At 33.4% G+C, this 27,543-nt stretch overlaps 1 protein-coding gene across 1 annotated transcript; it reads left to right on the top strand.

The window, feature by feature from the left end:
* The first annotated feature begins 408 nt into the window (after positions 1 to 408).
* On the top strand, positions 409 to 27,298 carry LOC127714066 (leucine-rich repeat-containing protein 74A-like). The gene is made up of 11 exons (XM_052220014.1): positions 409 to 595; positions 1,677 to 1,855; positions 2,294 to 2,401; positions 5,291 to 5,384; positions 5,890 to 5,939; positions 7,435 to 7,516; positions 8,056 to 8,336; positions 20,718 to 20,807; positions 21,969 to 22,235; positions 23,758 to 23,843; positions 26,969 to 27,298. The coding sequence occupies exons 1-11, from the start codon at positions 409 to 411 to the stop codon at positions 27,120 to 27,122; spliced, it is 1,578 nt and encodes a 525-aa protein (XP_052075974.1). The 3' UTR covers positions 27,123 to 27,298.
* Positions 27,299 to 27,543: the final 245 nt, after the last annotated feature.

The raw sequence follows: 27,543 nt of genomic DNA, 5'->3' as shown, positions 1-27,543 counted from the left end.
ATACTTGAAGATTCAAAAGTTCACAAATGTTTCATTAGAGATAAAATTGATACCCCCACTTTGAATTCATAAAAAAAATTGAACCTCCCTTTTCCACTAACAGAAACAAAAATTAATCACCCCTACATTTGACCAGCCCCCTCCCAGCTAGGTAAAAATGATAAGTCCCTTGGGAGTGAGTCGACATAACAATCGTTATTATTTATACGTTATTTTATTATATTGATTTCCGTCAATTATTGGAACGGTATTTAAACCGTCATGGGTTGGCACCCTCAATTTTTCCTTACATTTATTTCATAATTTCAGATATGCACCCCAGAACCAGCGAATGGATGGCAAAACTTGAAGAAAGCGATAAAAAGCAAAATATTGGACGATGAATATGAAAAAAGGCTTTATTGTGAAATGCGAAAAAAAAGACGGACATTTAAAAAGTCCATTGATGATCTGTCCAATGAAATCTCTCGTTGCTTGATCAAAAGACCATCTCTTATTCTGAATGATGAGATATTAGATTTCAACAGGAACATCTACCAGTCTATACAATTAAACACAACTTCATCTGACGAATTTGAGCTATCAGACTTTGAAGGTAAGATCGGACTGAACGCATGAGGGTCTGAACGGGGTCCTGAATTTATATATTCTTTAAATTTTATTTTTTTTATTTTTTTTTATTTTCCTCATTTTTCTCTATTCTCTTTACTTTAGCACCCCATTATTCTCTTTTCTATATATTTTAGCACCCTTTTATTCTCAATTATTTTTGTTTGCCCGTTATTCTATATTGCTCACTATTCTTTATTCTGTAAACCTAGTCCAGTACCCCATGCAGAGTAAAGAATTACATAGATATAAGAAGAATGTGGTATGAGTGCCAATGAGACAACTCTCCATCCAAGTCAAAATTTATAAAAGTAAACCATTATAGGTCACAGTACGGTCTTCAACACGGAGCCTTGGCTCACACCGAACAGCAAGCTATAAAGGGCCCCAAAAATTACAAGTGTAAAACCATTCAAACGGGAAAAACAACGGTCTAATCTATATAAAAAACGAGAAACTAGAAACACTTATGAACCACATCAACAAACGACAACTACTGAACATCAGATTCCTAACTTAGGACAGGTGCAAACAATTGCAGCGGGTTTAAACGTTTTAATGGTACCAAACCTTCACCATTATCTGAAACAATAGAACAAAACATAGAAAGACACACTATAAAATTACATGTATACATTTATTTTAGATATAAAAATGAATAAGCTTAGGATATGTGGTATAATTGCCAATGAGACAACTATCAACCTGATACCAAATGATGTAGATGTACGCAACTACAGGTTACCGTAAGGCCTTCAACAATGAACAATACAAGTACTGTAAATGTAACATATAAAAGGCTTCGATATGACAAAATGTAAAACTATTTAAACGACAAAACCAACGGCATGATATTTTTAGGCGCACAGAAAGTCGTTGAAGCACTAGGGACCAAGAAAAATAGTAGAAGTTATATTTTAACCGGTTTTTTTGTAGTTGTATTACTTGGAAATGTAAAAATGCATTCGATACGTATATTTTTTGGTTTTTCCTTAACGTATTTGCTTTGAGCAATGGCAAATGATCCACTACGTATTATGTTTATGGGTTGAACAATCTATTTTTAGATGACGAAGACACCAACGAAAGCGTATACACATGTCAAGAACAATATCTTCGATCGTGCGAGAAATATCACGTGGTTCCGGTATCAAGATTTTATAGACAGTTAGAAGGAAATTCTGTGATTCTTAAAAACCACCAATTCAACAAGGGTGAATTTAAAGCTTGTGCAGTTGCTTTGATGGTGAGCTTTTCAGTCTTTAAATAAATATTAGCCGACTTTGCTTTGAAACAAATACGAGACATCATGACATGAATTGGTCTGGTATGGTAAAATTTTAAAATAAAAGCAACTTAGTATAGGAATTGCAAGTAAAGTTAAGTTTCAATATATTTTTTCTTCTAAATTTCAGAACTGCTTTAATCATTTCTGTCTGTTTTCAGTCCATTTCGATCGTTTGACCTCAGTTAAAGATTAAAAATATGTGTATTGGATTTGAAATCACTTTGTTGTTCGGTTCTTGTCAAAATTTTCCTGGTCCACGACTTTTCTTGAATCCATCGACTCCAAACTACCTTTCACCTCTAAAACCTCATGTGTGGTAATATATTCATAATTCCCTCTTTTGATTTTATTGAAATACATATATAACATTTTTAAAGTTAAGTTAATATTTTACAGTGTAACGGGACAGTGACCCAACTTGACATTGAAGGCGGCCAAATTGGAGCCGTCGGAATGTCGCATCTGTCTGATCTGATATACCATACTGATTTATTAGTAGAACTAGTGAGTATTTTATGATTTATTAGTACAACTAGTGAGTATTTTATGATTTATTAGTAAAACTGGTGAGTATTTTATGATTTATTAGTAGAACCACTGAGTATTTTATGATTTATTAGTAGAACTAGTGAGTATTTTATGATTTATTAGTAGAACTAGTGAGTATTGTTTGATTTATTAGTAGAACTAGTGAGTATTTTACCTTCAAGCTGAATGTGTACCAGTGTTTCAAAATGAAAGCATTGACACAAGTAGTACCAACCAAAATCTAACAAGGTCATCATATAGGAGGTCTGGTAAATTGGCAACGACAGGACAATGTTTGTCAAGGCATGCCACTGTTGGACAAGAATGTAAGTGAAAACAAGGCGATGTTAGCCTAGGCAGAGCGATGTTGATTCGGACAAGGCGATGCTTGTCAAAACAGCGCGATGTTGGCCTAGCTCCGACGAGGGCAATTTTAGTCAAATCAGATCGATGTTAGCCTAGATATGACAAGAGCAATGTTAGTCAAAACAGGCGACGTTGGCTAGCTTGGGTAAAGTTCATGTTAGTCAAAATAGTACAATGTTGGCCAAGCTAGGTCGAGCGTGATGAGGGTCAAGACAGTGTTACCAGCATATCTAGGGTTAGGGCGATGTAGGTCAAGACAGGGAAATGTTGGCCTAGCTAGGACAGGATGACGTTAGTCAAGACAGGGCGATGGTATACTAGTTAGGGCGATGGTGATGTCAGTCAAGACAGGGCGATGTTGGCCTAGCTAGGGTGAGGGAGATGTACGTCAAATAGGGTGATGGTGAGCCAGATCAGTTATTTTAGTATAAACATGGCAATGTTGGACTAGCTAGGGCGATGTTATGTAACTCAAGACAGGGCGATGTTAGTCAAGACAGGGCGATAATAGTCAAGACAAAGCGATGTTGGCCTAGCTATGGCGCGGGGGATTTAATCAAATTCGGACGATGTTTGCCTAGCTAGGACAAATGCAAAAATAGTCAAGACAGGGCGATGTTGGCCTAGCTAGGATAAGGGCGATGAAAGGGTAGACAGGGCAATGTAAGTCAAGACATGGCGATGTTAGCCTGGCTACAAAAAGGGCGATGTTAGTCAAGACTGGGCGATGCCGGCTTAGACAGATCAATTATGTTAGCCTAGTTACGACGAGGGCGATGTAAGTAAAGATAGGGCGATGTTAGTCAAGACAGGGCGATGTTAGTTAAGACTAGGTGATGATGGGCAAGTCAGGACGATGCTGGTCAAGACGGGGTAATGTCTGTCTGACTTTCTTCGAGTATATTATGACTGCTCCTTTGCTATCTTCTGCACATTATTTTGTTTCCACCAGAGGTTGGCGGTTTAGTCACGACTAAGTTTATTTTGGCTCCAAACTTCACAGCAACAGATCAATAAAAGAAACTGATGATAAAAAAACTGACCTGTTATATATCAGCACGACAGGTGCCTCTATTGGCCTCTATTGGAACAGAAACTGCTTATCCTCTTGCGAAGACCATCCGATTTCTCTGCCGTTTTATTTTGCGAAAATATTTTGTTTTCTGTGTGATATATGTTAGCCTGTTGTTTGTCTGTAAGTTCTTCTTTTCGATAATATTTTCTTTCTTTTTCGACTAATAAATGTTGAGTGCCCCTCTCTCTCCCACCTTTTTGATTTCTGATTGGCCCTCTCCCTCCCACCTTTTTGGTTTTTGATTGCCCCTCTCCCTCTCACCTTTTGGGGTTTTTAATCCTTCTTTGTATACTCTAATTAAAGTAAAATTAAACGTCAGATGAATCTAAAAGTAAATTAAGCAACTGTTTAAGCAGGATTTTGCTTATCATTCCAGAGCACCTGCTTTTCACTACGGCTTCAATACGTTCGTACTTCTACATTGTTAGTTTTTTTTCTTTGTAGGGTTTATGAACTATCGTTGTCATTTATTCTTTTCTTCTTTTTTCTTTTTGGTATTGAATGTTCTTCTTCAATTTATAATTCTAATTGTCCCTCGGTATCATCTTATCTTTGAAAATTATCTCAATACGTCACGTTTAAAAATACCCCTGAAAATCACCACAGGATGACGGATCAGCTTCAGAGGAATTGAACAAGTTTCTATTGTCTGATAGTTTATTTACATATACGTATAAGGTTAGGGGATAGAGAGGGGCTTGGATTGTGTGTACAAAATAGAGAATTATGGGCCAAAAACATAAAGAAGAGATGAAAATAGGCAACCAAATAAAGAATAGGAAACAATGGGAGGCTAAAATATAAAGAATAGAGAATACTAGGCAGAACTGTAAAGAAAGGAGAAAAATGGCTCCAAATATTAAAGAATCCAGAGATGAATACCCCATCCCACATCCAAAGCCTCCTTTATTCAGTCCATAGTACAATGAGATATTTACAATTAAATTTTATTAAATTAAACCGTTGTCGTGACGTCAGCCTATTCATTTAACGTGGATTCTTTTTCTAGAAACAACGTTTCCTAAATCTGTCGCTCACCAAATTATATTCGATTGTGGGCTCATGGTTTCTTTTATTAGAATCAACGCTTATTCATTGTATCTATAATACTTAAACTGTAAGACATGTAGTAGTTCTGTTTATGTTAAGAACACGAGTTCACCCCAGTTTTCGATGGGGATCGTGTTGCTCAATCTTAAGTTTTTTGTGTTTTGTAGGCTTTTGTTTGTCTGTTCGTAGGTTTTTTTTACCACGATGTTAATTGTTATTTTTTCAACTTATGGTTTTTGATTTCCCCATTGATATCTTCTCCCCCTTTTTCTATTAAAATTTTCTATTGTATGAAAGATCTCACACCTCATAGTCCTTTTACTTACTTACAGAGATGAAAATTATTATACCCAGAACTTATTGTTTATTTTCAGAACCTTACAAAGAATGACATCGGTAGAAAAGGATTGATATTGCTCGAAGAAGCCATGGATAAAAATCTAAAGCTAAAAGAACTTAATTTATCAGGTACAAAATTCAAGTCGAATATTAGATACAGGAACAGTTATTATAAAATTGAACACATTTTGTCTAGAGGTTATTGTTGTGTAAACCGAGCCGATTAACTAGCAAACGAAATTAAAGTACGAATAAGTTGTATGTAAAGTTTGTTAGTCAGCGGTCAAAACATCTAGAAAAAATGAATTTAATCCTTACTATTCTCAACCTAAACCGTTTTGTTACTTTTTTCTTTCAATTTCAACTACATCTCACTACATGATTCCATTCATTTGTAGCGCATGGATTTATCACATTGAAATCGACAGGTTACGAAAGTGGTTTCAGCAATATAGTCTTCCTAAGTGTTAACCAAGGGAAAAATGCATGTAAATCATATAATAATGATATATATAATTAATCCAAAGTTGCCTAAAAAGTGTAAGTCCAACAAAATATAATTATTTTATGCGACATATATTTGAAAGTTTTTTTTTTAAATTCTTTTATTTTTTTTTTTTTTTTTATTTTACAGATAACAATATTAATGGCGATGATTGTGATATAATTAGACAGATAATGGAGGTAACAATTAATTAGAAATTGACACGAGTTTACAACATTCGGTACACCTCGGCAGATCAAACAGGGTAGCGGAATCTGCCGAGGTTTGCCGATTGGCGTTTACAGCTCATAAACACTCATGTAATAAAAAAGAAATCGGAAAAGGGAGGATGACTTGTACATTAAATTTGTATATTTGTCCATTCTTGTCAGGGGAATATAAATACAATTTGTAGACTTAACAATACTCTTTAAACTATAATTTTAGGTGACCGAAACTCTCGCCCTTCATTACAATTGACCCGATTTGCAGAGTCTCCCTTTTGGATTTATGGTTAGTTTTTTATCGTCCTGTTTATGCATGAAATATTTGCCCCTGGACGTTAAGCAAACGTCATTCAATATAAACTGATCATTAAACTGATCATTTAAACTTGAGTAGCTAAATGAATACATTAGTTTACTAGTTGCTGGCATCCATATGGCATTTAGATTATGACGAATATCATAGTTGGAAATCATACCACATATTATTATATGAATAGATACAATTAGAATATAGCGATATCAACGATCTGTTCAACCATACTGAGTGCATGGACACAAGTCTAAGTGAAGGGTCATGACAGAAGTCTCTATTTTAACCTAAACTATTTTGCAAATATCCTACACAGTTGTTTTGTGAGGGTCTAGGTGGGGTTTATAGAATAGAGAATAATGGCAAAAAAAATGAACAGAGAAAAAGGAGCAAAAGATGTAAAGAAGAGAGAATAATTGGGTGCAAAAGATTAAGAAAAACTGTGGAAAACAAAAGAATTAGTAAATAAAATACTGATTATGTTATTCATGGTAAGCACACATTTGGTGATAAGTCTAAATTAAAGGAAAGAGGACGGGATTGTGGTTACGACAAATCCCATGTCATCTATGACACAGATATACCCCAACGGTCAACCAACTCGTACTGGCGCCGGTAAAACCTTCGAAAGGATAACTTCAATTCTTTATACCACTCGGAACCTTGGTTCAATAGTTTCCTTGTAAGTAGAAACCCTCCTTTTCAGGGAAATCAGAAAACACAAGCTCTGGAATATCTAGTTGAAAGCCAATAACAAGTCATAAATAAAAAAAATCATGTTTACGCTAACTAAAGTATCAATTAGTACACATCCAACGGATTTAGTGTAAAATTGAGTTGCATTCCCTAACTAGAAACACATCCCTTTCTTTAAACACGTGACAGGTACAAAACAACCATTTGGATACCACCCTGCACAATATCTTGATAACATTACCTGTCACGTGGTTTCATGCCATGTCTCGTAGCGTGTGATTCTTGTTATCCTGTTTATACATTATGTGATTTTGACATTATTTTGCTTGATAATTTTGGTGCTTCAATGTTGGCAGGATTCTTGTCATTTCCTCTCTATTTCATGTAAATAATTTTCATGAAAATTTAAAAAAAATATCTGCCATACAGTCAACGAAATATATCTATTTTTTTTATGTTCAGGGCGACAATATGTTACAGTCATTGAATCTAAGTCACAACATAATTTGCAACATAGGCGGACAACATATTGCAAGAGGACTAGGTAAGACCATCTTTGCTATCCATGGTTACGATCCGGCCACGCCTCTTCGCGTGAAGAGGAGGTACCGGATCGTAACCCCTGACTACCAAAGATATGGATAATACTGCTGTTAGAATATTCAAAATATCAAGTTATAAATGTAAATAAGTCTTCAATATCACATTTAAAAATGGCTAATTGTATGCACTTGATCGAAAAAAATTAATTCTTATCAATTTTTCATTCCTTGATTTGAAAAATGGTACTTAAAGACACCCAAAACCGATCCTAAGTGATTTTAATCTAAAACAGACATTAAGAACACGTATTGGATGTTTCCTCAAAATAAACTTTTTATCTAGCTTAACGGTGATTTATTTTGGGATGGGGGTTGGGGGCAGTTCACTTTTACTTCTTGCTTAATATGAAATTATTTGAGTACACATGGCATACTTTTGTTAACTTTTGTTAATAGACTTCATTTGAACATAGTGTAATACACTTAGATATACAATGTATAAAATAAAATAGTCTACTAGTGTATCTTTTTCTCTGAACAGTGAAAAACGACGGGTTAAAATCTCTGAATCTAAGCTGGAACAGAATAACAGGAAATGGAGCAGCTGCAATTGGCTATGCTTTGGCTAAAAACAGTGACCTCGAAGTTCTGAATGTATCCTGGAATGGTTTTGAACATGGCGGTGCACACGCTTTAGCTCATGGCTTAAGTCAAAATACGTGTTTGAAGGAATTGGACGTTTGTTCAAATAGAATTGGCCAATCAGGAGTAGCAAAATTGATGAAAGGTGTAAATGAAAACACGACCCTCGAAGCTCTAACGGTAAGTTTAAGGCAAACTTTGCTTGTGACGTTTTTCACTGATTCCCGAGAGTCCGGATGAATTAATTTTTTTTTCATGCTATTTTTATCTATTCGTTATATTCTTTTCTTCATATTTTAGCGTCCAATTATTACCAATCCTTAATTTTTCTCTATTCTTTATTTTTTGCTTACCCTTTATTCTTTTTTTTTCTCACTCATTATTCTTTTTTCTGTAAAACCAATATTTTACTAAATGTATACAGAAGAAATAACTGCATGCATTCTACGGTGGCGTAATTCCACGCTCCTTACAACTAGACATTAAACCCCCGCAAACAAAGTTTTAGGGATATATAGGAATGACCATGTCCGCCTGTCTGTCCATTTACGTTCTTTTTTGCAACTCCTCTTGAACAACGAAACGAGTATTAATGAAACTTAAAGGGAAATCACACTATTTATACTACTAATAATAATTCATTGAAATTTTGCATGTAGACATATCATACGTATTACGATATTTTAGGCGAAAAAAAAATTGGGGTCACCGATGTTGTTTTCGAGATATGACGTCATCAAAACTTACAGAATCGCGTTATAACGAAATATAGAAATAGCGCTCTAAATTTCTAAAAAAAGACAAACTTATTGAAAAACGTTGTTTAACCGGAATAACAAAAACAGTCAAATGTAACTTGTACCTTATGAGCATTTATTTGTCTCGGTTTCCTTATTTTTGAAGGCCTTTGAACAGTTCCCGCCTTTTTTAATTGCTATTTATAATAGATTTTTCTTGCAATAAAAAAAATCTACTAATGTTTTTCCCTTCAAACTTCTGCATAAGTTGCAGCTTCAGGGAAGATTTTAAAAGCATAAATAAAAAAGGGGGGTCACCGATGTTTTAAGTCCGCTAAAACGGATATCTTATTATTGAATTTTGGCGGGAACTATAATAACCTTTTCAGTTTTACGTTATAGAACGACGTTGCTGGCATAACAGCATTTCTTGCAACGCTTGGGTTGAATTAAACCTTTTCATTACAAAATATAATATCATTTTTTAACATTTTTTAAGGTATTTTGATTATTCATTGATATTTTTATCAATCTATCGAATCGTTAAACATAGATACAATAACAGTTTATTATAAAGTAATTGTCAAAGTTGAAGTCATCTCATTTTTTTAATTGCATTTGTTGTATGGGGAAAACGAATGTTTGCCTCATGCCGTATTATAGAAATAATTTTCGGCTTCCAGATAAAGAATCTTCTACCTCGGAAGACTGAGGGTATCCGTGCTGAAAAGAACACTTTCCTTTTAGACTGCAGGCAGAATAATTTCGTTACCATAATTTCACTAGCTTGTCCATACGCACCGGGAAGATAAAATCTGAAATGCCGTGTTAAAAATGCCACAAATTCAGCACGTTAAAAGAAACCTATTTTCGGTAGGAATTTAAAATTGGCTAACATTTCCGTAATAACACAACGCTTCATAATTTCTTCGAACTGTGGAAACCAAATTTTTTTCTGGGTTCTATCATCCCGCATCCATTTTTCATACATCGTTTCATGTTCATTGTACCAGAGACATTGTATTATATGTCTCTGATTGTACATAATATGTTCAATGTTCATTGCCTGTGTATTAAAACTTTATGTATTACGTATATTTTATTACCGTTCGATTAATCGCTCAACTTTGGTATGTTATGAGAAATACAATGCATCTGATAATTTAGAGTTAATTGACAATAAAATACACATCGCCATATTGATATCGGGAACATATAATGTTCCCAGTTGATATGTAATAAAAAAATTCGTAACGGTTCCGCGGAACCTAGTGTCTAGCCTACTTTTGCTATTGTCTATGTTTTCAGTGTGATAGGGGAATGCACATAATTGATACAGTTAATGAAATGGTTTATGAATATAATAAATGTTTTAAAAACTTCAACTGCAGACTCTATGTAATGTTAACTGGAAGAAAAACTAAGTCCATTTATAAGTAATATACGGAAAAACAGGAAATAAATTTTTACAAAATTTCCTTCTAAATACTAGCTTTTGATCATAAACAAGCTTCTGTCCAAGTTTGGTACAAATCCAGGATAGTTTAAGAAAGTTATTAAAAATTTTAAAACTTTAACCACAGAGTGAATATTTGTGGACGCCGCCGCCGCCAACGACGACGACGCCGACGACGGAATGTAGGATCGCTATGTCTCGCTTTTGCGACAAAAGTCGCAGGCTCGACAAAAATCTTTTAATTTGTAATAAACGGATCTAGTTTTTTTCTTGTTCTGCTATACATCTATCCGTGTTTCTGTGGACATGTTGATATATTTTATCTAACTCTAGTTTTTTGTCGAGCCTTCGATTTTAGTCGAAAAAGCGAGACATAGCGATCCTACATTCCGTCGTCGGCGTCGTCGTCGTCGTCGTCGCCGGCGGCGGCGGCGTCCACAAATATTCACTCTGTGGTTAAAGTTTTTGAAGTTTTAATAACTTTCTTAAACTATCCTGGATTTCTACCAAACTTGGACAGAAGCTTGTTTATGATCATAAGATAGTATCTAGAAGTAAATTTTGTAAAAATAAAATTCCTGTTTTTCCATATTTGACTTATAAATGGACTTAGTTTTTCTGCCAGGAAACAATACAGTCACTCTGTGGTTAGAGTTTTTAAATTTTTAATAACTTTTTTAAACTATCCTGGATTCGTACCAAACTTGGTCAGAAGCTTGTTTATGATCAAAAGATAGTATCCAGAAGTAAATTTTGTAAAAACAAAATCTATTTTTTCCGTATTTTACTTATAAATTGACTTAGTTTTTCTGCCAGGAAACATTACATTCACTCTGTGGTTAAAGTTTTTAAGATTTTAATAACTTTCTTAAACTATCCTGGATATTTATCAAACTTGGACAGAAGCTTGTTTATGATCAAAAGCTTGTATCTCGAAGGAAATTTTGTCAAAATTTTGTACCTGTTTATCCGTATTTTACTTATAAATGGACTTAGTTTTTCTTCCATGTAACATTACATACAGTATGCAGTTAAAGTTTTTAAACATTTATTAGAGCCATAAACTTTCCTAGATTTATACCAAACTTGGACAGAAGCTTCTTACAATCAAAAGATAGTATCGAGAGGAATATTTTTATTGATTTTTTTCCTCATTTTTGTTGAGCCTGCGATTAACAGCAAAAGTAGGCGAGACACTGGGTTCCGTGGAACCTTTACGAATTTTTTTATCAGATGACAAATGAGAGTGTGGATAACCTTTGAGGTAGAATAAGAGTTCGAGTTCCAGCTAAATTTTGAGTTAAAGTTCCAGTTTTATTTTTAGTTCGAATGTTAATTCGAGTAAGAGTTCTAGTTAAAGCTCGAGTTCCACTTAGAGAGTTATACTGTAAGATAGAATAAATTCTGGTAAGAGTAAAAATTTTGAGATCCGATGAAATTAAAAGAAGATTGCAGTTTCTATACATTTTCTGTTGGTGCACCTCTCTTTCTTGAATTGTATATTCTTTTATCACATTTATGTTTAGTATGGTATAGCCTATACACTGATTAATGATAGGTAATTAGAAAATAACTGATTGATTGTGTGTGCCACTTTCAGCACTCTGCTATATCATGTTGGTCATTTTTTTTTAAAGAACCAAGGTATCAAGAGTAAATCAGATACCTTTGTATTAAACAAATGGTTGTCCTTTACAGTCATGATCGGAATCTGACTATCTCCCTATATCACTGTTTGTTGACATGCAAGTGATCACATTGAGTGATCTGATCACGAACCTACATCTAAACTACTATTTTTTGTTTTGTTTTTGTTTTTTTCTTGATTTTTGCAAAACTTTCAGTGGCAAATATTACATGAATATCAGAACAATTTTTTTTTCTATATGAGATGAATACTCTTTCACAAGACGGACCTTAATGTGATGGTTACAGTTTAGCACTCTGAAATACATGTTTCTCTACATAAATACATGTGTGTGTGTTAAATATTTCTCTTGTAGGAGACTTGTAAAGCCAAATATACAGTGTGGATTTTTTGTTGTTGTAGGCAGTACGGTCATCAATAGGACAAAAATAACTAGGCATAGTGTTTGATATTCCCAGATTGCTCTGACGTCTAGCGGCCTTATTTTTTAATTTGCTGGTCGTACAGTTCGCTATAATTGACAGTTTGAAGAAATACTACAAAATATGATGTTTTTTGTGCCCAAATTATGTAAGCCTGTACAAAGAATTAAATGAAGATTGAGTATAATGTACTATATAATACGGTGCTAAATTTACTTTGATTTCGACAGCCAGCAACCGATGTAAAATTGTGTATGCTTCTTTTACAGTGATGTTTAACTGCACGGCGTTATTCTTAAATAACTTTTGATATTTCAACAAATATGATTACTCTACGAATCACTCGTGTTCATGTGTTTGTGCCCCCCCCCCCTTTCCCACATACCGCATCGCGACGATACGATGCCAACAGTTGGGTTACACTAATGACAGGACAATTGCCCGTATTGACCGGTTGATATATAAATAGTCAGAACTTTTTTGTTATTTGATAGATTATTTTAATATTTGAAGACCTTAGAAATACTAGACTATATTTTATGAAAATCTAATAAAAAAAAGTTGACCGGACGGATTTCACACTCACTGGTGTACGCTTTACATATATTGAACTGATCGACAAAAAGTGTTACTAGTAATATCTCTTTTGTTTTACAATATTTTTTCATACAACTAAGAAATCTGCGAGATTAATAGTTATCTTATATGAAAATTTAAACTTTATAGTAAAACAAAATGTTTTTCTAAAAAAACAAAGTTGACCGGACGGATTTCACATTTGCCGATGTACGCTTTGATTATACTGAAATGATCGACAAAAAGAGGTTTACATATCTCTTTTGTTTTTAAATTATTTTTTTTCTTCGTGAAACTAAGAAATCTGCGAGATCAATAAATATGTTAATATATGAAAATATAAACTTTACAGTAAATAAAAATAATAATAATAATATCTTTATTTAAAGAGAGTAACTCATTTGAACCCAATCGTAAGGTAATTCATATCAAGACCATATCAAGACCACTTTCGGCTATTTTTTTGCCATACATTTTGTCCGTTTCGAGTAGAATTTTCATAAAAACGTCATTTGCTTTTTCTGCTTTAGTGAACGTCCCTTTGAGCGGGCCGCCATTTTAGAAATTAGCAACCTTTACGACGGACTCGAAAACGGCGACGTCATAATACGGTCACGACACTATAGCGGCGCCGAGAGCGATGCGTATAAACAATAGTGTGATTTCCCTTTAACAAAACGTAGAACAAAAAAACAGGGATGTGCATGACTGAATATAATTACTGTCAACGTGTTAAAGGGAGCTAGATAATTTGCTTGCTTCAATAAACTTATGGCATTAACGGGCGGGGGTATCCTTGTGAGTTTACTAGCAGTTATAGTTTTAACAAGTTGTTAAAAAGCGCTACCATGCTCTCTGATCTATGATTCTAAAAGTCATATTTGAAAATCTTATAAAATCCTTGTTATTTTTTCATAGTTTTTGAAATAAAAAAAGTGCTAATGTTAAATGTATGAAAAATCTAGAGAGAATTATTTCCCGCCAAATATTCAATGGCTTATATCTTGAAAACAAGCACACGGACCTTTCATTTTTTTTTTTTGCTTTGCTAGTTCCTTTATTCATATACTTTTGATTTATAACAGTCTTTTAAAAATATTGTTATTTTGAAACAGAGTAGCGAACATCGTTGATTTGTCGTCTAATTGACGTATATTAAAGAATGGAGGGTCATTTATTTCTTTTTTCTTTAATTTTTCTCTGTTCTATTTTTTTTTGCCCGTAATTCTCTATTCTTTATAATATAGCAACCCCATTATTCTCAATTTTTTTATTTATTTTTTACTGCTATTTTCTATTCTTTACTTATTTGTCTATTATTCTGCACTTTTTGCCAATTATTGTTTATCCAGACCCTCATATATACCCCTCATTTTAGTCATATTTTAATGATTACGTCTCAGTGCTTTATGGCTTTATTTGTTATACTACTAATATTTTCTCGCGGTTCGAAGTAAAGCCGGAAAATATTGTATTGACGTTATGGGTAATATGCGTATGGTCCAATCAGAGGGGTTGATTTAGATCCGGGTATGTAGGTATGTTTGATTTGTTTGTCACTTTCTAGCCGCCGTTCGTACGTGCATGGCTTAAACTTAAGTCATATATATATATATATATGTATATATGTATTCATTTCAAGAAGTTTTGTTTTTTGTCATCTCTCTCGTTATAGAAGGTGAGGTCCGACTACCTTTTTCCTGAGATAGGCTTGTGCATTGTCGTCGGATACAGGTTTCCACTTAACAAAATATGGTTTTTCCTGGACGGAAATATTTTGGAAAGATTTAAGAGAGAATGTTCATTTATAATGTATAGAAGCATTGAATTATAACATGTTTGTTATTTGTTGTTTAATAGAAACAATATTGTATTTGTTATTATAAAATTACATCCGGCGTCCATCAAATACGGCGGGCTGTCGGCAAATTGATATTTGCGTTTGTGTTGTTTTCTTTATAGGCATATGTAGTATAGATAATACTGGTCGTTATGTGATAACAAGACTAGTTCTGTCCGTAAAATGTCGAGGCACCTCATGGGGGTGTCCAAGTATTCACATAGTCACAATTTGTTTTGCCAATATTATCACATAATCATTAATTATTTTTAACCAAGATAATCAAATAATCAAAAATACAGTCCTAGATTATCAAATAATCAATTAATCATGAAATATCTTGTCTGGTAATCAAATAATCTCTATAAAAACGACCAAGTAATCACATAATCAAAAACCCCATGAGGAGGCTTAATGTTACTGTGCCAGTTCTGCAATCCTGTTAGCAAATCTTAAGTCTTTTTTTTTTATCTTAATGTTTTCTAGCTATTGGGGAATTTCTAGTTGTATGCATGATAGATCTTTGTTGAATTTGTGCATGAATTGCCTTGACTCTCGGGGATTTAGGGATTTCGATATGATAACTTTCCTATTGTTGAAAATAGTTAATCGACCACTAGATTTCTTTATATTGTGTTTTTGTGTTGCTGTCTCATTGAATCAATAACCTTTACTTTTTATTGATGCTTTCTTTTGTGTAGTGTAAATTTAAGCGTAATTTCATTTCGGCGTGTAGATCGTCCAGTACTCAACTAGCTAGTGTATTCCTTCTTCAAACTAGTTTGTTTATTATGCCAGCAATGAAATCCTGGCAATCCTCGGGTGAACCCGCTACATCGCGATCTTATAAATACACTGATGCATGGTATCAATCGGTAACCCTCGGATGAATCCGCTACATCACGATCTTATACATACACTTGTGCTTGATTTCAATCAGCAATCTTCGGGTGAATCCGCTATATCGCGATCTTATGAATACACTGATGCATTGTATCAATCGGTAACCCTCGGATGAATCCGCTACATCACGATCTTATAAATACACTCATGCCTGGTTTCAATCAGCAATCCTCGGGTGAACCCGCTACATCGCGATCTTATCGGCTGTATAGCCAGTCAAGGTCGTTAAGAACTTCCATCGTCGTCAATCGGCATCCAAAAAAAGTTAGTCCAAAAAGTTAGTTACCAGGGCGCAATTACCAGTTGGTAAGCCGTCCACCAAAACATATAACCGTAACCGTAACCGTAATCAATCGGTAATCCTTGGGTGAATCCGCTACTTGACGATCTTATAAATACACTGATGCATGGTATCAAGCGGCAACCCTCGGATGAATCGGCTACATCGCGATGGTCTTTGATAGTAACCAACACTCAACCCACGAGGCGTACCTAGGTATGGCATGGTATTGGTTGATAAAATTTGATATTTTTTATTTAAATGCAAAATTTTTTATTCAATTGGTATATTTCTTCATTTGAATGCAATATTTTTTTATTTGAATGGTATATTTTTGTATTTAAATGCAATATTTTTTATTCAAATGGTATAATATGTCATTCAAATGCAATGTTTTTTATTCAATTTGTATATTTATTCATTTAAATGCAATATTTTTTATTTAAATGGTATAATTTGTCATTCATATGCAATATTTTTTATTCAATTGGTATAGTAGTTTTTTTTATTTATATGCAATAATTGCATTATGGGAAATTCTTTGACGTCTTAAGGTCAAATTTGCAACAACGTTTCTGATTGGTCGGTAATTGTTTGGATTTCCCTAAACATGAGTGACCAAGAATTAAAAAACGCGTCAGAATATCGCCCCTCTAACTAAATCTGGTGTTCGTGCGAGTCCTGCACTGGCTGTTAAAATCTTCTGGTCCTAACTATTATTTCTATTGCAAAATTTCGATGGTCAAAACGTTCGGACCACCACTTTTCAAAAACCTTCATTGTATATGGATCTATATGCAAGTATATATCGTTTTTTTAACTAGATTAGACACCGTTGATTTTCCCGTTTGAATGGTTTACACTAGTGATTTTTTTGGGAGCCCTTTATAGCTTGCTGTTCGGTGTGAGCCAAGGCTCCGTGTTGAAGACCGTACTTTGACCTATAATGGTTTACATTTACAAATTATGACTTGGAAGGAGAGTTGTCTCATTGGCACTCATACCACATCTTCTTATATCTATATACAACATAAACCAGACGTTTCTCATACTGTTTTCTTTTTTAATAAATCCTTTGCCGCGCGCTGTGTACGGATTGATACTTCAGTCTAGGAGAACAAGATTTATTTCAATACTAGTTGTAGTTAGCTTTGAGCAAACTTCCAGTAATTGTAAATACTCTTATGTCGGTGCGTTGTGTCTATTGTCTTAATGTTAGTTTTTTTTTTTTGTGTCTCATACCGATCTTTTGAGTAAATCTAATTGCAACTGATTAGTGCAGGTTGTTCTTTTATTGTACTGTTACACCACTGTCCCAGCTTCGGGATGGGTTGAGTGCGGCTCACAAACATGTTGTTGTACTGTTACACCACTGTCCCAGATTAGGGGAGGATTGAGATCCCGCTAACATGTTTGACCCCGCCACATTCTGTATGTATGCATGTGCTTGTCCCAAGTCAGGAGCCTGTAATTCGGTGGTTGCCTTTTGTTGCTGTGTTATACATATTTATGTTTCGTTCATTTTTTTGTACACTAATTCGGCCGTTAGTTTTCTCGTTTGAATTGTTTTACATTTGTGATTTCGGGGCCTTTTATATAGCTGACTATGTGGTAGTCTTTGCTTATTGTCGAAGGCCGTATGGAGACTTATAGCTGTTGATTTCTGTTTAATTTGGTCTCTTGTGGAGAGTTGTCTCATTTGCAATCATACGGTACCACATCTTCGTTTTTATATCAACCCTGCACTATTCTTTACTTGCCTGTCCCATGTCAGCCTGTAGTTTAGTGGTTGTCGTTGGTTCATGTCTCGACCCGTGATTGATATTTTGCAAATTGTTTTGTTATGTATAATTAGGCCGTTAGTTTTTTTCTTTTAAATTGTTCACACTTTTCATGTCGGACCTTTTATAGACGACTTTACAGTATCAGGTTTTTGTCATTGTTGAAGGCCTTAGGATTGTGTATAATTGCTTACATCCACTTCATATTTGAACTCCGGTGGATAGTTGTCTTATTAGCAATCATATCCCATCTCTTCGTTTTTTATATTATATACCTGACTTCTAAACTCGTGTTTTCCTGAACAAGCATGAAATATTTGTCACTGGGCGTTAACAATTAGCAACAAAACAATCAATCAATTTAAACTTGTGTTAAATAAGAGGAAAACCATTTGATATTTATTTATTTGTTGGGGTGGGGGACAGAAGGATTTCATATATATGAGTATGGTTGCCTGGTAAGAGCTGAAAAATAGGCACGATTAGCGACAGATTAAAATGAATAATAATGCCCTCTCTTCCCTTCCCCATCCTTTATCTATAATATAAACTGACCACAACGGAATAGCCCAATAGTGTTGAAAGTAGCGTAAAAAACCAATCAATCAAAATCCCTTACCGAGAATATCAAATAATCGTCCCTTAACTGTTATTGTCCGTGTAGTTCTTATATTTATCCAGCTTATCGTCCTACAGGAATGTGTTACTAAGGCTTTCATACCATAAAACGTTTATAACATAGCTCACATTCTAATATATCTGAATTCATAAATTTATTAATGTTATTTAGACTAAACGACGCCATGTTTGTTATGTGCCTCTGGCGTCTAAACAACCTATCAAAAAAGAAGAGGTGGAAGAGAGCCAGAAGATCTTCCCAATGCAAAAAAAAAAAACAACAGAAATGGACTTCTTCTGGCTCACTACCGAAGAACAAAAAAACGCGCCCCATTAATATGTTTTAAAAACGCCTTGCCCCTACCCTTTTTTCCCAAAAATTTGCATTGTTAAATATATATACATATATATGATCATCATTAAAATGCTATTGTATTTTTATAAGAACTACTTTATTACATGATCTGGGACTAATGACATCTATCTATAAGTCCAAGCATACAGTAAATTATTATAATATGAATATGTTTCTTGTTTTAATAACCACATTTGATGCTATGCATGAGTCACCATTTATCAGGACAGGAATTGGGTTTACATAGAGAGAATAATGTGCAAAACATGGATATGGGGCGGGACCAAACATATAGATAACATAATAAAGAAATGATGAAATATAAAGAATGCGTCGATTGTTTTTTGGTTGCCAAATGTCCAGTAACAAATATTTCACGCATGTTTAGCACAAACATAATAGAGATCAAAGGATAAAGAATAGAGTGAAATGGTAAAAACTAAAAGATATAGAATTATAGAAACTATCTTAAATCTGAATCTCCTCCCCTCACACACACACACACACACATTAACCATTACTGCAAATATCGCATATATACATCTCTATACAAATATCTTAATCTGACCCCCCCCCCCCTACACACACACACTCCCTTAGACACCGAGGTTTTGGTTCCGCCCCTGTTAAATGTATCTTATAATATTATACATTTTGTACGGGTCTAGATAATTGCTAAACGTACAATCCTATAATTTGTTGGATACAAATCATTAGATGCTAGCTATGCATTTTTTTTTATTTCGATGTGTAGACTGTCGGGGAGTTTCTTCAGAAAGGGTTTTCATTGGAGGCGTTTTTGCCATGCACGCAGGCATCTGTTTCTATCCATGAACAGGTTGTGTGTCAAAATAATTATTATTACTTGTCACTCGCATTTTTTGCTCGACCTGGCCATTATTGGCATTAACAGCCAGTGCACGAACTCGCACGAACGCCAAATTTAGTTAGAGGGGCGATATTCCGACGTGTTGTTTTAATTCTTGGTCACTCGTGTTTAGAAAGAAAGGGGGGAAATCCAAACAATTACCGACCAATCAGAAACGTTGTTGCAAATTTGACCTTAAGACGTCAAAGAATTTCCCATAATTCAACTATTGCATATAAATAAAAAAACTACTATACCAATTGAATAAAAAATATTGCATTTGAATGACAAATTATACCATTTAAATAAAAAATATTGCATTTAAATGAAAAAATATACCATTCAAATAAAAAAATATTGCATTTGAATGAAGAAATATACCAATTGAATAAAAAATATTGCATTTGAATGACAAATTATACTATTTGAATAAAAAATATTGCATTTGAATGACAAATTATACCATTTGAATAAAAAATATTGCATTTAAATGAAAAAATATACCATTCAAATAAAAAAATATTGCATTTAAATGATGAAATATACCAATTGAATAAAAAATATTACATTTAAATGACAAGTTATACCAATTGAATAAAAAATATTGCAATTGGATGACAAATTATACCAATTGAATAAAAAATATTGCATTTGAATGACAAATTATACCATTTGAAAAAAAAATATTGCATTTAAATGAAAAAATATACCATTCAAATAAAAAAATATTGCATTTAAATGAAGAAATATAGCAATTAAATAAAAAAAATATTGCATTTAAATGAAGAAATATACCAATGAAATAAAAAATATTGCATTTAAATGAAAAATATCAAATTTTTGCAACCAATACCATGCCATACCTAGGATGTCTTTTTAGGTTTTATAAAAATTTTATTCGACATAATATGTAGCCTATAAAAGCTAACACTACTGAAAGCATTTATGACGCATTAAGACTATAAAAAGATGATAATTTATAAAAAATTTGCAACTAAATCTAGTCCCTAATGGTATAAAGTAAAACTATATATGTATTGTTTTTGTAATAATTGTAATAACTTGGTTTTTTTACAGATCGCAGACAACTCTATTAGAACATCAGACACATTCATGGTCTTGTTGACAATAGAAAAGCACGAACAGTTATCTTACTTGGATTTTGGCGTAAGTTTTCATTAAGTAGGATGTACTTATGTGAAGTTTTGGAATTTGTGTCAGATGATCGGACTCCTTGGTTTTTTTCCTGCGATACAGCAGGTAAAATATTTTGCCCCATGACACCCATTTTTCTTTTCATATAAAACTTCGATAGCTAATAAAAGGTATTTTACCAAAATTAAAGTAGATTCTAGATTTCTTTTCTTTCGATTTGAGACCAAAATAATACCAATACAAATACATGTATAAGGTAAAAGTCCGAGTCAGCCTTTTCCCGCAATTTTTCTAAACTCAAATATCTGGAACCATAAAAAATAACGACATGGACATATATTTCAATTTTTCCATTATTTTGAGGAATACAATGTAAGATTGTGAAAGACGAATCCAAATAGTTCTTAAAAAAACATCCGATAGACTCACAGTAGAACAAAATATACTGATATTCAAAGCTACAGGGCCATGCAAAACTTAATTATAAGCAGCAATCGATTTACATCCACAATTAAATAATTCTATTTATTCACTCCTCCCCTATATAAAGAAATATTATTTCATTCTTTAATAACACTCTCAGTTTTTCTAAAAAAAAACACCTTTCACCCCCTTCCTTTTCTATTTTTTTTTATGAATTTTTTTTATGTTATTGTAATTATTGACTGTATTTTGTTACGTACATATTCGTTTCCCAAACAGCATGTTATCATACTAGCTTGTAATTTTATTTTTGAATTTAGGGAGACGGATTTATAAACGATCACTGCTCTTGTTTCCTAATCCCAATTATTGAATCATTTGTATATTTCGTATTTTTGTCTTTTATGTCTTTTATGTCTTTTATTACCCTTGTAGCTATATATATATATATGTAACGATTTCTTTGATAAGATATATTTTCAAAAAAAAAAAAAAAAAAAAATCTGATTTTGCTAAATAGCTTGAATTAGGTGAGTTTACACATTAGATAAAAAAAACAAAGCAACATAATTATAAACTAACCCAACAAAAAGCAAAATTCACTAGTAACCTCCCAAAAGAATAAACAAAAATAAAACACACACAAGCACGCACGCACACATGTGCACATAACTGCTATATTATTTTTTTCACTTTCTTGTTTCATTTTATGTGTGTGATTACGTGATGTTTATTAAATTATTTTCTCAGAATCAACCAGTCACAGATGAGTTTGAACAGAAAGTCTCAGAAATCGGAAAAGAGAAAAAACTAGTGGTCAAATACGGCAAAATTATCCGTAACCCAAATCCCAGAAAAAAAGATGGGGATGACAGAATGTATATCAGCGGCGATCCACTACTGGTTCTTCTGGAATTCACCAGGATGAAGAAAATACATATATTGGACATGTTCCGAGCATTCGATACAGACGGAAGCCATTCTATATCATGGGAGGAATTCGGACAGGGAATAGAGGTTGGTTTATACAAGCTCTAAACCACACGGGTTTCTTTAGGACCCGCGACAAACACATTTTTAAAAACTCCGAAACGGGGCTACCACAGGTGCTTGTGACAATATACCCTTTGGTTGCCCCTGAGTGGGAGTAGCCCTCCCCCCCCTCCCCCCCCTGTAGTTTAATTTTGACTAATTTATTATTAAACGTTTATTTAAATTGTTTTCACTTGGAATATATGTCGAATTTAAGTCCGGTCGACTGATATGTACTTACTAGGGAACCTGTTTTAATATTTCAAAGTCTTACAATTCACTGGACTAGACAACTCTATAAAAAAAAGAAAGAAGATGAAAAGGAAAACTTGTAAAACGTGAACGTAAGAAAACATCAAATCATCGAATACAAAGAAATTTAATAAAAGTTTTGTCAACTTCTTACCTGAACTTTCCCCGACCGTTTTTTTTTTAAATGTTTTTCATAATCAACGTGTGATTCGATTGATCTCAGTTTCTTATTGGTCAAAATTCAATTATGACGGTCAAATTTTTTTGATTTCATCTGAATTTTCTATTTTGACGTAACCAATAAAAGGCGACAATGCCTGATGCCGTCACATAGAAAGAACATATCTTTTTTGTAGAGAAGATCGTTGAAATTATATTTAAAGGTTGTCTACATATCGTCTAAAAATTATTAGTGAAACAGATTTCACCACAGAATCTCGTGCAATACGATCTTTCTCCACACTTGGCAGATACATTTAAATAATGAAAACGCTTGGCAAGCCTCGCGTTTTAAATTTAAAACAAAAATTAAGTGTCTCGAGTGGGAAAATATCGTATCACACTTGATGTGGTGGTAGAATCAATATATACAATTTTTCTCTCTCGAATGCATCATTTATCTTACAAGCAGTTCATCTTCAAATCGTCTAAAATTTCACTGAAAACAAAAATATCACAGTTTCGTTTGTTTAATTTGAAGTTCTAACAAGTTCGATTAATTACCGAACATATATTAAATTGTAAATGTTTGTAAATAGCTACGGGTAGAGTTTTCGCAAATTTCGATATTGATTTCAAAAATAAATAGGAATTTATTTTGACATTTTACCATGTTTCCCATGTTCCATGATACTTTCAAATACAAAAACATTCTTTTAGGTCTTAATGTAAAAATGTAAGAAAAACGTTTACAATTTCACAATGTTGCCAAATTTGCAAGCAACATTTTGAGTTAACAGATATTTGAAAAAAAAGAAGTTTTTGCATCAAGGATTTTTATTTAGCAATTCCATTACGTTGAAAGATTTACATATACTAGAGGCATATAAAACTAAATATAAGATTATTTTTCGTTCTTAAACAATTTCAATAAAACCTCGAGGCCACGTGAAATCACGAGATTTCGCCGTGTCGCCAATTTCGAATATTATACGTAGCTACATAATTATACTGACTCAGTGAGTGAAAAAACTTTAAAAGATGGTCTCACGTATGTCTTGATATTTTTCATCCATAAGATTTTCAATCTTTACAGCACAACAAGTTACCAATTAGACCATCCGACATAGACAAGATAATACAGAGTATTGATATAAATATGGATGGACAAGTGGATTTCAGGTTAGTGAATACTCGAAGCACTCAAAAGCTTTTTAGAAAGCTAAGTTTTTGGTTCAGATCTTGTATGAGTTCCTGCATGGGTCTGGATGGGAGGTCTTCATATCTGTAATTTTTAGGTCATTTGCATCTATTCTTATTTTTTGCCCATTACAATTTACATTTTTTCTCTATTCTCTATATTTTTGGCCTATTATTTTCTATTCTGTAAATCCCTATATAGACCCTCTTGTACAGATCATGGCGGTAACATACATTTTACCAGTTCAGTTTCTTGTATATTCCTCCATTAATTGTGGAGCACTACCCATAGGGTATAATTGTAGCAGCTATATACACCTTAGAACATAAGGAAGCATTTAATTATGTACAGATGACTGAATTTAGGCAATAATAATTACTAAAAATTAATATTATAACTAATTCATAGGATTGTCATCATAAAATTTAAAAAATAATATTCATAATGTGCTGAAGTGTAAGAATAAGTTAAGTGAGAACTGGATATATTTACAAATAAGAATTTAGAATTTAAGTGGTCTTAAATTAAACTTTCTTATAATTGTTAGTTAAAGGTGCTATACGTACATCAGAATTTATAATGAGAAGGTTATTTTATAGGACTTATGTAAAAGGGTTGGGGTTTAGAACAATTCATCATATATACATAAGTTTACCTTCACAGTTTAAAGTTACCTTATTTCGGATCTTATCATTATTCCTTAAAGGTAACTGGATATCTTAAAACTTTGCAAAAATTTTTACCTCCAATATTGTAACAAGACACCACACTTCTTAAATGAATCAATTTGGGAGTATCATGTGCTCTTGGCGTAGCTGTTTTTTTATAGATCATTTGGTTTTATTACATGGAATACATGTATTTTTACAAAATTCTTAAAAATCATTGGCTATATATTATAGTGTTGGTGTATATGCACTCAGAAACTTGTTAATCGTTTCTCCTCCTCTTATTTATCACCATGAATTGACGCGACATTGTAAAGCCAGGTAAACCAGAAAAAGCAAAACTATTCATTGGTCGGGGTAGGAACGGATCTTGAATACTCATACTGTAACTTTTAGATTCTATTTAATACATTCCCATGTCCGTGATATGTTTCTATGTATCACACTAGCCAATAGAATCATTCCTACATCATAAGGCAACCAATGAGAACAGAAATTTGTTTAATAATAGTTTCAAGATTGCGTGAATATCGTATAAAACTAGCAGCTTCGCATCGTGATTCGAAGGAAGCAATAAGACTAATTAATCCATGACAAACGGAATATTAAGAAATTGAACTTGACTAAAATAGTTCATTTGCTTCATTCAACATTAGTATTAATACGACTTGTACTCAATCATTTGGAATTTAAGTATAAACGGAATCTTGTCTGCTACAACAAAATGTATATTCACTTTTTTCACAATCTGAAGCACCAGTCTGAAGCATTTAGGGTACAATACAAAAAGCAAATTTCTAACACGAAATATGTTAAAAACAGTGGTGTTTTCATTTGGTGTTCGGAAAACTTAGTCAATGTTTAAAATTGACAACTACAGTCGAACCTCGTTGTGTCGAAGTCGGAGGGACCGGACCAAAGTATTCGACACATCCGAGGTTCGACTCATCCGAGGTCAAGTGTGTCGTCATAAATTTTGAATGCATGAAATACGGTATGAGAGTTGTGTAAACTAGATACAATAAACAGTGTGCCTTTTTTCGATATGACACTTTATGATAGTGTATTCAATCTCCATTTTTGGTCCTTCGTAATAATTAAAAACACAAGTACAGATACAAATCATGCACAAATAAAATCAATAGTCTACACAAATATTTACAAAGGTCAGTCGCTATAAATTATGAAATCACTCGCGGCACGAAATAAGTTCTGAACGGTCTCTGATGAGGTCGTCTGCTTTACATTAAATGATCATGAATTAATTATAATTGTCCTAATCCTTTTATCTATTGTAATTAATGAGTTTTAAATGTAATGATTCATTTAATCTCGGCTTGGGTCATTTAAATTCGTTTCGTTTTTATCTCAGGTGAAAAATGTTCAACACACTAACATTCCGCTTGAACGACCAGCAGTCACCATAAACATGTCATTTTAATTGTTATACAAACAAGTATGTTTACTAAGCTTTAATCTCTTTTGAATATAATAAGTTGACATAAGAAATACATCCGATTTGAATTTTTATCATAAGGTCTGCATCTTGCGAAAATTCATACTTTCGAAGTTCGAGACATCGGGGTCAATTTACATTAATTTTACTTCGACGGGACTATAAAATTTATCGACTTAACCGAGTATTCGAATCAACCGAGTTCGACTCATCATAGGTAATTATGCATTGATCAAACGGGAATTTTACCGGGACCGAGAAATTACTTCGACTCATCCGAGTTTTCGACACAACCGAGTTCGACATAACGAGGTTCGACTGTAATCAAGTTGTGTTTGACGGAAGATGCTTTATTCTTAATGTAATGCTATGGTAGTAACACACACAGTATCAATAAAAAAAAAACACTGAATATAAATTAAATAATTAATATATACACGATATACAATTTTTGCCTTGGACATCAACACGTTAACTGATGCCCGGATTTATGAACCAAAAAAAGGGGGGACAACTTCAATACATGTACAAGAGTTGCCTCCCATTGTACACAATCGTTTACTTACATCACCCCAGTTTTTGTCTGGGTTCGTGTAGCTTAGTCTTAATTTTTTATTTAGTGTTTATTGTGAACTTGTTTGTCTTAATTGAGTCGTCTTTCGTTTTTTTTTTGACATGGCGTTGTCAGATTGTCTGGACTTACGTTCGAGTTTCGAATGCCCTTCGATATCTTCCTCTTCTTTTTAACATGTACCTACCGCAGATGCGGATTAGGGAGGGGCCCGAGTCCCCTTTTGTTGGAAAAGTTTGGTTGATTATTTAGGGAATCGCTGAAGCATGACTGGAGCTGGACCCCTCTTAAGCAGTCAGTGGCTCCCTCTAATAATTTCTGGATCCACCACTGCTACCGTATTTGAAAAGGAAAACTAGAATCAAACATTTTTTTAGAGTCGATTAAAATGACAATTCTTTCTTCTTTTAGTGAGTTGGTTATTGCCCATAAAGAACATACAAAGAAATTTGAGAAATTTACGGCCAGAGGAGAGGATGTATTCCAGAGGAGTGAAATTGGAATTATAAACGAACGGCTAAGGAAGTGGTTTGCAGATTCCTTGTTGACTGAGGCTGTTTCTTAAAAACTTTAGATTACAAACGGGAATACATGAAATATTCTTACATGTTCATCAAAAGCAGATACAATCAAATTTTTAAAGGATCAGATTCATATTTCACTATACATTTATTCTTACAAAGACAATGGTGCTATTGCATTCGTATTTGATAAATATCATGAAACTATTTATTATATCTCAGTATGTATTTATTTATAAAAAATTGAAATATTTGTGCTTTTTCATTTCACACACAGTACTTCCAGACTATTTGCCAGTATATAGTTTCAAAGACTATTACCCCGTTCAATAGTTTTGCAATCATATTTCCCAAACTTTTTCATATTTATTTTTCATTGGACCAAGATGGAGTCATTGACACTTCGCTTTGCTTGAACCTTTTCTCGTCGTAATGTAAAACACTGAAACATCAAAATCTTCAAGA

The sequence above is a fragment of the Mytilus californianus genome, unplaced genomic scaffold (genome assembly GCF_021869535.1).
Source record: "Mytilus californianus isolate M0D057914Y unplaced genomic scaffold, xbMytCali1.0.p SCAF_9, whole genome shotgun sequence".
Taxonomy (NCBI): domain Eukaryota; kingdom Metazoa; phylum Mollusca; class Bivalvia; order Mytilida; family Mytilidae; genus Mytilus; species Mytilus californianus.
The sequence above is the reverse complement of the archived record's forward strand: the minus strand, read 5'-3'. Positions and strand labels throughout refer to the sequence as shown.